At 40.1% G+C, this 17,483-nt stretch overlaps 1 protein-coding gene across 1 annotated transcript in view; it reads right to left on the minus strand.

Annotated features, from left to right (window-relative positions):
* The window catches only part of LOC111217889 (neuronal acetylcholine receptor subunit alpha-7-like), a 43,007-nt gene extending 34,075 nt beyond the window's left edge, over window positions 1-8,932 (minus strand). The window contains exons 1-2 of the mRNA XM_022739910.1: window positions 8,914-8,932; window positions 4,924-5,063 (exon numbers count right to left, since the gene is read on the minus strand). Of these exons, the coding sequence (XP_022595631.1) occupies window positions 4,924-5,063; window positions 8,914-8,932 (159 nt within the window). The remainder of the gene's footprint in view (window positions 1-4,923; window positions 5,064-8,913) is intronic.
* Between the last annotated feature and the right edge of the window lie 8,551 nt (window positions 8,933-17,483).

A 17,483-nucleotide genomic window follows, 5' to 3' on the forward strand; every position in this document is an offset into this window, starting at 1 on the left:
GTGGTTTTCAATCTTTTTCACTTGTGACCTCTTATACAAAAACAGTGTGTTGTTGGGGTCTCTTATCACATCATAGATGTGTAGAGTTGTTAACGGTTCCACCACAGAAGCAGACGGTTTCATTTAACTACATGTTTGAGGCACCAAGAAGTCTGCCTTTGTAGTCACATTTTGTTGGCACGTTGTTGCCACCAGCTGTCAATCAATTGAATTGCGTGAATCCGACTGAAGGATATGAATCTCACCACCCACTCTTACATGATACAAACAAAACAGGAAACCCACTTGTAAAAACATTGCTCCATAGTGCCACTGGTGGTCAAAAAACCCCACGGGGGTATCATAACCTTTAACTGACTAAGCTTGTATAATTGCAGGTATGAGCTTAAGACCTTGTTGCTCTAACAGCAGCTCAGATGAGATGAATTAGAAGTTGGCTTTGAAACCTGAAAAATCCAGGCTGTTATCATTATCACCATCATCATCATCCTCATCATCATCATCATCATCATCATCATCATCACTCAATCAGCTCAGCTATTAATTGGTCATCCTCCTATGAAGAATAAGGTTTTCATGGCCTGTAAAATTTTCCATCTCTTGTCCTCTCTTTGTCTGGCATCTCTCAGCCCTCTGCCGAGGACACAGACAATGATGCAATGGAAATTTAAAAAATTGATAAGTTATACACTCAGGTTTGGTGTCACCACAAGCTGAATAACCAATAAAATCAATATGAATCGTCTTCTATTCATATTCTTTTAAAGATATTTAGTTGTCTATAAGTCATTCCTTTTGTACATAAAATTTCATTAAATTTCTGTATCATTGTTATAAAGATGTATGAGAAACTTCTGAAGGTGCTTAAACTCTGTCATCAGTGACAAGCGAAGCAAACTCACTGCTCTTACTTCTCCTTGTAGTAAAAATCGATTCTCACACAATCGCCGCTCCTCTCTCTCTCTCTCTCTCATCCCTGCCTCCTCACCTCCTCCATGACTCCCTCCACGCTCCAATCTTATCTCCACCTGTCCTTTCTGATATGTCCCTCTTTTAAACCTCTTCTCTCCGCTGCTGAAAAAGAACAGGCTCCCATTGTGCGCTTCACAAAGCAACATTTTTGAGTCCTATTGGTGTGCGATCTAGCGCGCAATCATGGAGATTTGGCTTAGCTTTGAGGTTGCTGGGTTTTTTCGCTCTATTTTGTGCCTGACCTCTCTTTTGTGGTGTTTTGTTGGATTTCGCTCAGCTGCAATGGGCAGTATCAGCCCTGTCACACACACTATAAACACTCTAATCTCCTCATAAATCTGCTCTGATTGGTTTTAGACAGATTGGCAAGGGATTGATGGACACTTGCATTCAGTGCAAGCTCCTCAACTGTTTTTTATTGCAAGTCTCTGACACCATTTGGCCAAGGACAAGAACATGTTTTCATATGTATGTACAGTATAGTGTTCCATAAATTGCATTTCATCTATGGGATTCGTTCTGTTTTATCCCCAGTCAGGAACAAAAGCCTCCTACATCTTTTTCTTTCAATCTAGATCAAAGGATCAGTGTTTCAAGCAGAGTGAATCAACAAACAGTGAAGAAAAGAAATCCTGAAATCATGAATCTCAGAATTCTCTATTGTGCTTCCTACACACGGTTTCACCTTTGATTTTCATCAGTTTCCTGAAAAAGGGATCTTTAACAGAGCATTGTGATGTGGCGGAAGAACAGGATGCCCTATTGTTCTAACAGTTCAACACATGTGGCTGCATTTCTGCTGCGCCAGAAAAGACGCAACGCAACGACTCCAAATGAATGCTAATGTTAACTGTGTAAACAAGCAACTAACCAGATCAGCTTAAAAAAATACTGATATGTCAATGTTGTGATGACAACTTTGTTTCTACTGCTCCCAAGTGGTTAAAAAAAAAGAAGTTATTAAAAGTTATGGTATATTTAAATATAACTGTGAGGTGTAGAGGTGCTGGTGCAGTAGGTGGATTTTGTTACTTTCAGACAGAGCCAGGCTATCTGTTTGCCACTGTTTCCTATCTCTGTGCTAAGCTAAGCTAACCAGCTACTAGTTGTAGCCTTATTTTTGACATACAGATGTGAGAGTGGTATCTATCTTCTTATCTAACTCCACAAGAAATTAAATAAGTGTATTTCACAAAATGTTAAATTATTGTTTAAAGTAAAAGTAGCATTAAAAGAAAAAAAAAAAACTTCCAATGCCACACAACTAAAAGTACATTGCATTGCTGTGAGTGTTGTGATACTATTATACGTATATTCTTGAATTCTAATTATTGACTCATTAATATGTAATTAGCATTTAAATGTTGTCGGAGGTTGAGGTGGAACTAGTATTAACTATTTTATACGCTCTTGGGTGGTTAAATACATAACAAAGCATTATATTTTATAAGCTCATCACACCATATGTTTTATATATAAAATTCTAAACTGTAATTAGTAACTAAAGTAACTAGTACATAAAGCTGATTCACTGAAGTAAAAAGTGCAATAGTTCCCTCTAAATTGTATGGAGTGAAATATAAAGTTGCATAAAATGGAAATATACTCAAGTAAAGTACAAGTACCTTGAATGTGCACTTAAGAACTGCACTCAAGTAAAGTTACTTAGTTACATTCCACCACTGGACCATATCAGTTTCTTTGTGGTGCATGTTGGTTCTTCATACTGGTTGGTGACCAGTCCTATGCTCGTCTGTCAGTCTGTGCATCTGTCATTATTCATGGCCCATCCTGCTCCAGTTCCCCTGGTCAGAAAGTTAACTCTGAGCAGATGGAGGAATCAAAGGCCACATTACTCTCACATACAAGCACAACCAGCTTTACATTATTTACCACTGCCCAGTGAGCATTAATTCATATGGTCTTGCCAGCTTATCCATTATGTACTGAGTCAGCGCGTTATCAACCTAACATAAGTAGCAAACACACACACATATATATAAAACATATTCAGTAACATATATTCAACAAATGTATGTTTGTCTTTGGTTTCTGAAGATTCATGGCTAATGTATGAGGCTGCTTTCTAAACAAACCCCATCAGTTCATCCGACAACATAACTAGAACAGCTATACTGATTTCATTTGAGAACAGCACCTTTTGTTACATGTAACATTAAAATTAAACCATCTTTCAAAACAAAAATGATTTAATAGTCTCATCATATCCTGTCTCAAGACCACCATATGTTCTCTTTGGAGACTGCCTGGCCTCTTGACTGTGATTTGCGAGCTCAAGAATACATTAAAATGTTGTCTCATATGTGCTGTAGGAGTCTTCACCATATTAATAATAGAATGGGAATCCTATGTTACAGGCCAGCGTGCAGCTCTTAACCACCATGTAGTTATCAGGAGGAGACGTACACGTCTTGTGACAGGGCTGGCTCAGGGATGTGACGGGGTGTCGGCTTGGGTTTTTTGGATGAGCGCTCTGGCTATGTGGTGGGGCTAACAGGCAAGAGGTTATGTGTGGGTTTGTGTGAGGGTAGGTGCATGAGATGGGGAACAGGAGGAAATACACGACAAAGCGCAGGGGCAAACACAGAAGGAACAAAACATAAAATGAGATGTGACAGAAAATCTACCCAAACCACAGAAGTGTCGATTTAAGAGCCATGGGTTTGACATGAAAAAGAGTGATGAACGACTGAGAAAGGGAGGACTGTGGTCGCATTGAGCTAAATGGGGTTTCTGTGTGTACGTCTGGGTATGATTTTGAGTGTGTTTTGGGGTGTAAAATGTAGGACACACAGATAAGAACTGATGTTTTGAATGAAGCTTTTCTCTTAAGAAAACTATGTTATACATGAAAGAAGAAGAAACACAGGTATTATGTTTGGTTTTAGAGAGTTTACTTTAAGTGTTTAAAGTGTGTGTGTGTGTGTGTGTGTGTGTGTGTGTGTGTGTGTGTGTGTGTATGTGTTGAGCTCAGTCTCTGACTGAATCGAACCAACAGTCTCAACATACGAGGACGCGTCTTTGCATTAATTTGCATCACCCAAATTAAATTTGCTTCTAATTGGAGGTGCCTCGGTGGCTCACCTGGTAGAGGGCGCACTCTCTCTCACACTGACTTTCCTGTCTCTCTCTCACTGTACTATATAAAGGCAGAATACCAAAAATAAGACTTAAAAAAAACAACTTTGCTTCTAGTTGCATCTTTACATTTAACTTCATATGGAATCACACTACCTCTAAAATTCGTCCACGTTCTGTCTGAACACAGAGTAACATCACAGTGAACCAGCAACCTCAGCTTAGTCATTTGTCATTCTGATAATTCATTATGGTAAACTAACCTTCCTGGCTGCAGCTTCATATTTAACAGACATAGCAAAGTGTATAAATCATTTCATCTAACTCTCAGCACAAAAAAGCAAATGTATTTTTCCCAAAATGTTGAAATATTGCTTTCAAGAAAAAAAACAGGCAAAAAGTAAGAGGGCATACCTCAACACTGAGACTGAGTTTTGTTGTGGAATGAAAAAAAAGACTGAGAGCCATAGTGCCACAAAATGCAAAAGGATCAAGGGGAGAGACAAAGAATTCGCTCTTTTAAAGACAAATATTCTCACTTGGTCGGGTGCTCCCAGTGGTGAAATAAAGTTTTAAGTTCAGAGGAAAATGTTACGGTATGTGCATTGGCATGAGCCACAGTCACTGCAGATAAATCAGATAGAACGCCTTTCACAAAAACAAAACAACAGAAACCTGGGTGTGAAAAAAGTTTCACAGAGACGATTCAACTTCTTTAGCTCGAACTGTGTTGATTTCCAAAACAAATTCCACACACATCCTCGCCTCTCGACTGTGTCCTCGAGCATTCTCTGTACTCCACACTTAAAGGGAGACGATAACACACAGAAGCACACACACGCACACCCTCACCACATCAATGATTTGCAGCAGTGTGAGGCCTAGGTCCACCACGATGGGGGCTGAGTCGTTCTGGACGGGTCTCTCCAGCCGATTGTAGTTGACCATGAGGTCGTGGTAGAGCTTCCTCTGGTACATACCGCCATGACAACCTGGAGGGAGGAGAGTTAGGACAATGAAAATGGGAGAGGAGTTCCGGAGAGGAGAGGAAAGGAAGGATTCCGGGGTGTTAGAGAGCGTAAGAGGGAGAAAGAAGAAATATAGTTACAGGTGTTAAAAGGGACGGGGTACAAGTAACAGGTGAAAAGGAAGAAATGAAGGATTTGAGGTAGTAGTCATGGAGAGCACAATGATGGGAGGAACTGACGAATTTAAATTCTGCTGTTTGCATCTTTCGTAAAGACTCAGTATACCCAGTAGTTTAATAAAACAAAGTGTAAGTGTTCTCCCACACATATTAACGCCTCTAATCTAATCAACACTATTATTGTAATTATTTAAAACATTGTTCTTGCGGTGCCAAATCCCTCAAGAAACCCTGATTAAGTCACGATATGCTGGACGTAATGAACACATTATTAACTCAGTGAACTTTAATTGTGTTGACTGTGCTTTCTTTTTCTTTCTCCTGTGTTCATTAGGCCTCATCAAGTGGTTCATGCTGAACAATGAGGCATCCATCTTTAACGGGAATGAATATTACAGCGATGCAGTCCCTGATGCAAAAGAGAAGCCAGTCAGTCGTGAAGGTAGCATGTCTTCTCTTTGACACCACGCTGTTTCCATTGTGTGTCCCTCGCTGCTCTTGTAGTAAAATTTGACTAAAAAAAGGCTTTGACTGTGAGGAGAGAGCATCTCATTGAGGGCAGGACAAAGACTGTGAGGTAATAAATCTAATTTCATAGAATCTAGTCCACATCATCAAGCTGAATGCTGAAACATATTGGTACTGAGTTTTTATTATTTCATATCCCAAACAAAATTAGTTCACACACTTAAATCATTTCATTTATGACGGTGCCTACTAGCGTCATCACAACAGAGGCTATAAAAACAAGACTAGGTCAAAACCTAGTACATGGCTAGACCGCGTATGGTCAATCTGAGGGCGGAGTTGAAAAATGTTGTGGAACAGCTGTAAACAACTGACATCATCATGTTGCATATATGTTCTGCCAAGTGTCAGCTGGTCTTACCTCTATCTGTTTGCGTCTTCTACTCTCTGAGCTCAAATATACAGTATTTTAACCATATTGTAACTTTTTCAAATTAAAAGCCCTCCAGAGTTTCAGTGAACACAAACCTTTCATTTCTTAACAGGGCATTTATTGTTTATTAAGTGTAATATCTAATTTCCGGTTGCTGCCGTTAAGGTTGTTTACAAGTTATTCAGATCTGCTAGTTTCTTTAGCAGTTACCGATTACTTATGTCCCTACCTCCCTGTCTTCTGCTCTTTCTGCTTGGTGTGTCTTATGTTTAGTTTTTCCTCTGCCTTTGTAGTAATAATGATACATGTAATGAAAGTAGTTTATTTGCCGCAATGAAGGCTGGGCTCAGTGAACTGGAAGTGCTACGACGCTTCCCTTCAGTTCAGCAGCTGGGAAATCAGAGCTGCTGGGTGACTGCCTATAACAAGGGGTGTAGCCTTAAACCCACAGTTGGCACCGATACATGGTCCAGCCATGTACTAAATTTTTCCCAGTCTTGTTAGAAAAAAGTCTCTAAATCTAGCAACAAATGCACTAAGTTGGCAACGCTGCAGGCTGTAAACGCCCCTCTAATAGAACCTGTTTGTGCCAAACATTTTGAAAGACTAACGGCCAAAGGGGAAACTCCAATCCAGTGACGTGGCATTCGACTGATCACTGGTGGAAATATGCTCAGTCAGTCAGTCAGTCGGTCAGTCAGTCAACACATCACCCAACTGTCTCATTTTTCTTCAACAAAAACATATGCCATTAGAATCATTTGATAGATGCTATAACCACATAAAAATAAAAAATATAAATTCTACGTACTTCAAGCCACCAACACATGGCAACTTAGGAAGGAGCTTCTTCTATCACATCAAGATCATCACAACATTCACAAAAGACTCCCTCATCCCTCAGTGTCTCATCTCAGCCAGAACAGAAAAGGTCTCAGTGTGCATTTCCCCAGCGACCCTTGTCCAAATTAGATGTTGTCTCAACATATTCCAGCAATTATCAAGTGACAGCCAAGATGTGAGTGCACCCACAATGACTGAGTGGATGACTAATTAGCTAATGAGGCAAAATAAACAGACAGCTCGCAGTGTGTTTGTGTGTGAGGGTATTGCTGAGTGTCAGATGGGGCACCCCTAAATCTTGGCATGACGGGGGAATCTGCATAATGGGTGAGAGCGGCAGCCAGCTAAAGTGTTGAGAGTCGATGGAGTGAAACGAGTCGCACCAAAACAAGCTGAGCAGTAAAGAGACCTTTCAAAGAGCCACATTAAAAATTATCACGTTGCTGGATGGATGGTAACATAGCACATATTGCTGTTGATCTAAAACAGTAAAATCTATCAAGTCAATCCCCTTATTTCCTGTATTACTTAGTGTTTCCACTGTTTCCAACAAATACTGGCTTCATCATGTCCTTTAAAGTTATAATATGTAACTTTTCCACATTAAAATGTCCCAAAATGACTGAGATGTGTACTGAAATTATCCCAAATGTTTCCAGCAATTCTCAAACCTAGACAAATATGTGATTTTAATCATAGTAACGGTACGTCATATCCCTGCCTCTGCATTGTGGTTGCTTGCCAGAAGTTCCAAACATATCCAGTTTTAAGCCACATTTTTAGGATATATGTTCTACACCTTTTTTCAACAACCTTGGCGTTGTTTTAACCAGATGGTTTTAGTCATCGGACATCTGGATCTTAAGTTATGAGTGGAAAAAAAATCAGGCAAATGTTTGACAGCTCACTCTGAGACATCCTGTGTCCGCTGAACAGTGTCTGTAAAACACTGATTTTTGCTGCTTTATTCAGTGTTTCTACCAGTTTTAATCCCCTGTTCTGTTTGTTATGGAGAGGAGGAGACCTCTGTGGATAATTCGGCTCCTGGTAATAACCTCCTGAACAATTCGATCAAAAGTTATCATAGAAAAAAAAAAGAGGAGCAGTCTCAGCTCCCAGCCCCTATGAGACGTCCTGTGTCCTCTGAGGAGTGTTAGTGAATCACTGATTTTTAAAGTGAAACTGCTTTATTTGGGGCGCCCCGGTGGCTCACCTGGTAGAGCACGCACCACATAGGCTTAGTCCTAACCGCAGCAGCCATGGGTTTGAATCCGCGGCCCTTTGCTGCATGTCATCCCCTCTCTCTCTCCCCAACCTTCCTGTCTCTATCACAATAAAGGCAAAAATGGCCAAAAAATAACTTTAAGAAACTGCTTTATTTGGTGTTTGTACCGGTTTTTATACTTTGGTCCGTTTTCTATGGACAAAAGAATAACTCTGTGGATAATTCGGCTCCCATTAAACACCTCCTTAACAACTGACAGTGAAGGAATCCAAATCTAATGTCACCGTTAGAAGTTACATACTGTGCGTTTCAGTAACATCACACCAAACCAAACACTCTGTGCCTCCTGCCTGTGAGACAGAAGACGGCACCGTAAAGTACAATAAGTTCTGAGCACACAGAGTGCTTCCTACTCAAGGAAGTGCCCTCTTATACAACTTCCTTGGACAGAGTGAGCTGTAACAGGTAGCGTGCAGTGCCTGCATACAGTCTGCTGTTAGTTAGTTGTGATGACTTATTCCAGTGCATCCTCAGGCAGTGTGTCTGCGTATCGGTGTCGGCTTCAGTTTGCATCGGGGGCAGCTCCCTGAGAGCTGTATGTTTACACTTACAATGTCCCATATGTGATGCTTTATGTCAGCAGTTCATTAGTTATGTAATGTCTTCTGTTTTCTCTGTATGCCTCTCTTTAGTATGTGCTGTATGTTTATATTTCCACAGGCTTACCGAGGTTGTAATAGTGCATCACTATGCTTGTGCACTATCTACATACAACCTTTGATTCAGATTAAGATATTAGTCTGTGTCTTTAGACAGTGTTGCTCTGTTCACACCTTGCATTGAAATGCGTCTCCACACGCGTCTGGAGTGACCATTTGTGATTGGATCTCACTCCCCCGCTCTATATGCAAATAAACAGGTTTGTGTTGTTGTTTTTAGTCGGTCCAACTATGACAGATGGATCCATTCTCAATGTGTTTGTGAGAGAGGGTGAGAGAGGGAGAGAGCAGGGCAAGGCGGGGCTGAGCGAATCAATGCACTGTGCACAGCTCCACAATGAAATAAGGTTATAGCCATTTGAAATAGTAAAATATTTTCGGTTCGATATTAAACAATGGCGGGACTAATCAGACTGTGGCAGAGGACGTCAGTAGAGAATACGGTCCTTCAGTGTGGCCCAGGACACATTTGCATTAACACTGCTAAAAGAATGTGGCGACATGAGGCTCAGACCACCTTCAGATGTGGTCTGGGTCTGAGTGATTGGATCTCAAATGGGTCTTGGGTGCGTTCACAACTGAACTTAGAGCTGTCCACTTAGAGCTGACGGATGTTAATGCCAGGTCTGCACGTGGCCTGTGTGTCAGTTCACTGTGACATCACTGCTGGGTGTGATTACTAGTGCAACAGGGCACACTCCTGACCACACCCTACACCACCCATCAGTGTTGTGGTCTGTGGCATCTTGTTTTGCCTTTTTCAGGGCAGGATATTTTTTATGTTTTTCACAAGTCGCACTAAATTTGAGGTATTTTTAAAAAAAATATAGATGTGTGTTGTGCAGATGATTAAACGATTATTTCTGCTTCTTTTTGTTTCGCAATGTCAAACCATGTAATGTAGTGTGGGATTAAAAAATAATCACCATTTCAAAATGAAAGTGCTTTAATCTGAAACTCAAACTCATCCTGCAGTAGATGCAAATTGTCATGATCTGTCACAACTGGCTGAACCATATTCATCAAAGGTGTCAGAAGAGGTACAAACACTTTGAGCTATCTATTTATCTTGATGTTAATCTATGTGGGTTTGTTCATTAATGTATTGACTATCAATGTCTATATATCCGTTGTCTAATAGTAAAGCTCTAGAGAACTGAGAAGAATTAATAAATGAACCATCATCATTCAAACAAATGTCTGAATTCTTCTGCTGGTATCTTCTTTTTGACAAAATGTTTTCTTTTCTATGAGGTTAATTCACAAACATGTTACAAACATTTAGAGACAATTAAATAAGCATTAATCACTGGTACAGTACAGTTAAACTGTGCACTAGAGGTTTATAGAGCATATGAATGAGCAGATGACTGAAGGGACAGACAGATGGACAGATTATTAAATGATTTTTTTTAAATAAATTGAGAAAAAACTCCTCCAATAGACTGTAATTTTGAAAGACTGCCTGAAAAGTGCTGCTACAAGATTGTGGTGTGGGATAAGAGGAGATAGTCTAGAAAACTCATCTCGGCTCATCTCTTGTTCAACATCGCTTTACTGCCCCAGTGTACTTGGCTGACAGTGTGACCTCTCACGTTAAAGGAGGTCGCAAAGGTTTTAAGGAAGACCGGATTACTGTCTCATCATGTTGTGTGGGCCTGAGAGCAACTACTGCAGTGTGGTGAATGTAAACAGGAGAAAAGTCACTCTGTCTGCACTCTACCTCTCTTCCTTTCACACTTTGTCTCCCTTGAGTCTTTCGATGCGTGCGGCAGCAGCTATGGGTCAATCTGTAAACGAAATTCTTCCATCCATTGTAATCACAATTAATGGATTTTCACATAACATCAACACAATCATTTTCCCATAATTTTGAAGATCTTATGTACAATATTTAGTTATTTTAAATGATCTGAGAGGTTGGTTTGAATCCCATGGCTTAGAAATGGGAGTGGGGAAAATGAATGAGCAGCACTCTTCCCTACTTCATCGTCTTAACAGGCTGAGGTACTCTTTCACAAAGCACGAAGTAACGCAGATCAAAATTCTTCCTCAGTGAGGCCTGCAGAGTTACAATACGAGACTCATTGCTTCTGCACATGTACACTCACAGAGCACTGTCAGGCAACCATGTGACAGCAGTGCAGTGTTTAAAAACACGCACATACAGGTCAGTTAATGTTTGCATCAAACATCATCATGTCAAGGATTTTGACTTTGGCATGATTGTTGGTGCCAGGCGGGGCTGATTTGAGTATTTCTGAAACTGCTGATCTCCAGGGATTTTCACACTTAACAGTCTCAAGAGTTTTTACTCAGCATGGTGCCAGAAATGAAAAAACATCCAGAGGCGTTGAGATGGGTCAGAGAAGAATGGACAGACTGGTTGGAGCTGACAGAAAGGCTACAGTAACTCAGATAACCACTCTTTACAACTGTGCTGAGCAGAAAAGCATCTCAGAACAACACATTGAACCTTGAGGTGGATGAGCTACAACAGCAGGAGACCGTGTCAGGTTCCACTCCTGTCGGCCACGAACAGAAATCTGAGGCTGCAGTGGACACGTGCTCACCAAAACTGGACAGTTGAAGACTGGAAAACCGTAGCCTGGTCTGATGAATGGATTTCTGCTGAGGCAGCAGATGGTCGCGTCAGAATTTGGCATCAACAGCATGAATCCATGGACCCACCCATTCTGCCTTGGGTCAACAGCCCAGACTGGTGTTGTTGGTGTGACGTGTGGGGAATGTTTGAATACAGATCAATCATGGTTGGAATGCCACAGCCTATGTGAGTATTGCTGTCGACCATGTGCACCTCTTTATGGCCACAGTGGCCTGTCTTCTAATGGCCACTTTCAGCATGATGGGCTCCCCAGTCACCAGATCTGGAGCCAATAGAAGGACACCTTTGAGATGTGGTAAAACAGGAGATTGGCAGCATGAATGTGGAGCTGACAAATCTGCACAAATTATGTGATACAATCACAAAATATCAACATGAGATAGAATCTCAGAGGAATGTTTCCAACATCTTGTGGAATCCATGCCATGAAGAACTGAGAGAGCAAATGGAGGCGCTACCATATTAGTATGGCGTTCCTAATAAAGTGCTCGGTACAGTACATAAATCTTTTATATTGCCAAAGTAATGTAATGTCAGCCATGTATATAACTGGTTTTTCTTTAGTTTCTGGTTTTGTTTAATTCATTCATTTTAAATGGTCTGTTTTTATGTGTTTTTCTGCCTCTTGAGACTGTTTCTTGTGCTGCTGTAAGATGTGATGTTCCCCTCTGGGGAATATTTGAGCATGTTCTACAGAAGGAGCCTTAGAAGGCTGTGGCTGTCAGGGTGCTAAAAATCAACTTAATGCTCACTGCACAACTAAACAAAATGACCATTTTCAATTGACCAAGAAGCGAAAAACTAAATAAAACAGTCAGTGCTGCTTTTTATTTTATAGGTCCAAATGGTGTTAACAGCTTACCAAACATTTCTCTCAGCCTTGTTGTAAGCATTTGAATCTTAAATGCACCACAAACCAGGCGAGCAAAAAACTGTTCGACAGTCACTGAATTTTGATTTCAAATACAACACACAGTTTTGTTTCAGGGGAGGCAGTGATTGGAAAGTTGCATCGCTCTGATGAATCAACACTGAAAAAAAAAAAAATCTTCTCGTTTTTTCCAACCACGGACTGCAGTGCCATCAAAGCAGCTGTGCATCACAGTGGAAAGCTTTGTGCCAAGCATGTTACTTTTGAATTTCAAATAGGAGTCAGAGATGGATAATACATCGACATGCATTCTGCACTGCACAAGAGAGTTTGGTTTCAAGTGCGGGGGACACAAGGAAGTAAAAGGTATTTTTCTTTAAAAAGTATATGTAACTGATTTGCTATTTCCTACATTTATATACAGTATATTTACATCAATCTTGGTGATAACATATTATGATAAATGTAGTTATTGTGCTTTTTATAATAATGGTCATATAACAAAGCAAATGCAAATGCTATTTACTGTAAAACACTGTTTTATTAATGCACTAATCCTTACTCATTTAGTTTCCTTAATAGATACTTTATACTTTCAGATAGATAATGTTGTATGCTGTTGTTTATATCTTTACTGTATTAAATGTAGCCTGAGAAGCAAGGCTGAGGGCAAAAAAAAAAGTCTACCTCTCCACCCTCCAGCTGCAAATGTGTGCATTTACAAGAGGATGTGAAATATAGTGGAAGAGATGGCCACTACTTGCACATACATTCACTTTCATATACTTTGACTTCACCAAACAAATCTTAGAGACTCATTCATAGTCTGAGGTTGGCCTTATCCTCCATAGCTTTCCCCACGAACAGCCACATTCTTAGCCTCAGAGCTTCCAGGTGACATAGAGAATGCTGCCCCAGATTTCCATGGCCAAACCACACTTCCACTTCTGTCTTCTCTTGCATCTCCCAGATTGTGAGTGACTTTTTTTCTTTTTTTTTTCTTCAATTTTTAGCAATAAACCCAGCGCTCTCCATTTTGCTAGGCTTACATGATCCACAACCTCAATAGAAACACTGAACATACCAATACAGACAGAGCCCTAACATAACCTGAAGGCTTCTATCAACTTCGAATGGCTACCATAAATCTCTCTCATTGCATTAGTGTCCTCTCATATTTCCATTTCAGAGCCCACTTGGGGTCTCATTTCATCCTCAATCATTAAAGCTCAGTTATATAGAGATAAAACAGGTTTCTTTGTATGGTTGGGATGCTGCAGCAGTAGACATACAGGCAATTCAGTTTACGACTTACTCACCCCTGAAAGCACTCACTGCCTTCAAAATCATTTTTACAGACTTCGTGTCCACAGTGTGCTCATTTTTTACTGTCACAGACAATGACACCCACAGGAGTAACCAATCACTGTGTCAAAACCTCTCACAGGTTCGACATGAATTCCCAAGTTACTTCCATAAAATTGGAAACTTGTGAGGGACCAAGCTAAAGGACCACTGTGTGGGATTTATGGGGATCTATTGGCAGAAGTGGAATATAATTGTAATAAAGCTGCAAGCAGCGATTTGGGGGCCAAGCAGGCCAGAGTTGCCATGGAAACATGATGTCATTACATCAAGGGATTGGTTCTAAGCACCAACAGCAAGTTTCGTTTCAGCTGATTAAAGATTGATAGGACTTGATTTCTTGATTGGCAGCTTTCCCGCCAATTTCGTTTGGCTGTCATGGTTGAACGCTCTCGCAAATCAAAAATCCGTGTGATAACTGTTGTGAGTGTTGGTCTGAAGATCATCTGTGCCCAACTTTGGATTGGACAGAGGGACAAAATGGTAGCCACATTGATTAGGATGACATGAAAAGTTGCTAGGTCTTGATCAGAAACAAGTGTGTGTGTGTTTTTAAGGTAAACACGTTCATGGTTATTTGCCAAAATGTATTTTTATGTCTTTCAGTATTGATAATCTGGCATATGGTTCAAAAGTTACCTGCATGAACACACCTCCAATTTCTCTGCTAGAGTGCCTGAGACACAAACATGAAACCTGGTGAAAAGCTTCGCAGTAGTGTCCCCAGTCAGTGTGCCAAATTTCAAAATTTATTACAAGACGGTTCTAGGGGGCTGCCATAGACCCCCATGGCAGAGGAAGAGATTTAAAGAGGATGATGATGATGATGAATAAGAAATGGTGTCTTGGCAGCTTCACTTCTTGGCCCCCAATTATGTTATTATTATTGCACTGTATAATCACCTGAAACTAAGAATTGTGTTTTCGTTAGCTTTGAATGAACCCTTCATATCTGCGAAGGGTGTGGGTGCTCTTCCTCAGCGCCAATCATGTTGCATCGCTATGTTTTTTACAGTACCCCAGATTAGACAAACTAAACACGGGCTCTAGAGAGGGCCTTTAGCATTTTTTACATTACCTGTAGGCTACTGTAGGTTCTTGCTTGGAAAGAGAGGGATGAGGGGAGGGGTATTCAGTTGGTTGCCAGCGTCACCATTAGATGCCACTAAATCCTACACATTGGTCTTTCAAAAAAGGATGGTCAAAATTGATTAAGTAGAGGGTGAGATATCCCATTTTTTTGTCCCTGGAATGGGTCAGGCTGCAAAAATACTGCATCCTTCATTACCCATAATGCAACAAGATAGCCTCTTTTTTATTAGATGAGCAGCCATGTCTTTCAAACTCCAGATGACTACTTTATATAGCAAGCTTTCTGTTGTACATTTGTAGTCCCCAAACCCACCATGATGACATCACAATGACATCATCAGGTTTATTTTCATTCCTCACAAAGCTCCTTTAGAGGCACAGAGGACATACTATAGTTGTTATATAGAGTTATACAGACTATAAGCAGTAAACTGACCAGTGGGAAATTAGTGGAGTGCTTATTTAATGAGGGAAAAGTTCAATTTTATTAAGTGAAATAAAAACATCTAAAGTTGAAACAGGTCCACAAAAACACCAGCAGGGTCTGTGCAATGTGATATTTATATCTGAATATGTATATTTTCTTATACATGCTGTATGTGTCTTTTTGATACACAAAGATGCATTTAGTTTTACCATATTTGCATCAGTGATGTGTTCCAAATAAAGTGCATATGTAACTTCCATATGGGCTAAATGTAATTTGTGTCTTTTGTATTTAAATATTGTCTAAATATGAAGTGAACAATGTGACGTGTCTTTCGTTTGGAACCTGTCACCTACAGCACTAAGACAGCACTCAGAGATGCATGAAGAACCCAGACAAACACAAACAAGCAACCAACATTGAGAGTAAACCAGGATTATTTTCTTTGGCTAACCACAGCATGCTCACATACCAAGCACGGTGTAAAATCATAAAATGAAACAAAGCTCAACTTCTCAGTAGGCCATTGTTAAGAATTAGGTTGAGTACAGTAGGGAGCAGCTGTGGAAAACCATATAAAATTCACACCCCTAAGCAAAATCTGGGCTTTCCCCATCTTAGTGTACGACATATTGAAGCTTTCAAGTGCCAGAAAGCAAAGCCAGACAGCTTGCTGCTTGTAGCATTATTAACTTCAGACTAAGAGGGATGTTTGAGGACAGTAGGGCAAAGACTGACTCGAGTAGAGTCAATCTTTAATGACCCCTAAGAGGCAGTTTGGTTCAAGGATAGTAGTCACAATGAATAGCACAAGGAAGGACAATAAATAAAAGACATAAAATACACATTGGACCATTGTCACCACAATGCAACGAAAATGAGGAGGCAACCCAATGTCAATATTTACAACAGCTGAAAAGGAGAATTACAGCTTGTTTCAAAGGCCAAGGATAAAGAACCTCATATTCTGATTAGTGCTCCCTTTCGTGAGTTAAACTACATCCTGTTAAAAAAAAAACACGGAGACATTGTCCTTTGCATTTTGTGGTTTAAATACTTACATATTGCTGTCATAGCTTTATACCTGTGAGTCATTTTTCCTTGATGGCTGTGTCTTTCATTTTTCACATCAATATTGCTGGTGAAAGTAATACATTCTTCACATTATCATGTGTTATTATTCTGTTCACTTTGAATGTTTCTCCTTTCAAGACACACACCCGCAGAAAAGTAGCCTACCTATTATCACTTTTCTTAACAACAAGCTGGAAAACTAAGTAATTCAACTCAGGAACAGTTAACAACCCAAAAGCCCTATGCCACCACAGAGACAGCTTAAATATTGATTGGCCTCTCAGGGACTCTTTAACTTCGAGGCAACTTGGCCAAGTTTATAATCAAATCGCATTAAAGCAGCTGGTTCACAACTATGTGCAAAAGATCAATACATATCCAGAATCTGAGACAGAGCAGAATCTGATCAGGTCAGCTTGTCTTCCTCAAGAATATCAAACAAGGTCACTTCATTAGCTTCTGGAAATAAATTTAAAATAATTTCCTCTGACCCAAGAGTACACACAAACATGACACATAAATGCTGAAAACAAGCTGTCCATGAATCATCAAAATTCTACAATATTTGCTTCACATTTACAAGTGGGATGTACTGTCTAATATTCACTCTCTTTTAGCTCTACTTTGGTCTCGGCTGGAAGGAAATATCTGGCTCCTTAGCTGAGAACTGCTCCACTGTGTTCACCAGCTAGCTGCTAACTTTATCTGACTGTCTGGTGCAGAGGAATTGGCCTGCAGTGGGTTTATCACATCTGAAAACACAAACAATGTTGATGAGAGCGGTGAGACTGAAGCACGACAGGAAAGTTTTGGGCCCAAAAGCCAAAAGAATGAGCTGATGCTAAGACGCTCAGCAGAGCGAAGGGGAACTGCAAAGTGGAGCAACAGTAATTTGTTAGCTTGTCACTTTGAGGAGCCAGTTACACATAATCATTTTTTTCTATTGTGTATTTAAAATTTTTATTAGTGCTGATTTAAACAAATGTTGAGTCCGTTAATGTTATACAATACTAATTAAGCTTGATCAATGACAATACAAAAGGCCAAACTATGTATTAAATGAGTCTTTAATTAGCCAAACTGTCATCAGGGTGACTGAGGCTGTTTAAAAGGAAACTGTAA

The sequence above is a fragment of the Seriola dumerili genome, unplaced genomic scaffold, assembly GCF_002260705.1.
Source record: "Seriola dumerili isolate Sdu_G_001 unplaced genomic scaffold, Sdu_1.0 BDQW01000050.1, whole genome shotgun sequence".
NCBI classification, from domain to species: domain Eukaryota; kingdom Metazoa; phylum Chordata; class Actinopteri; order Carangiformes; family Carangidae; genus Seriola; species Seriola dumerili.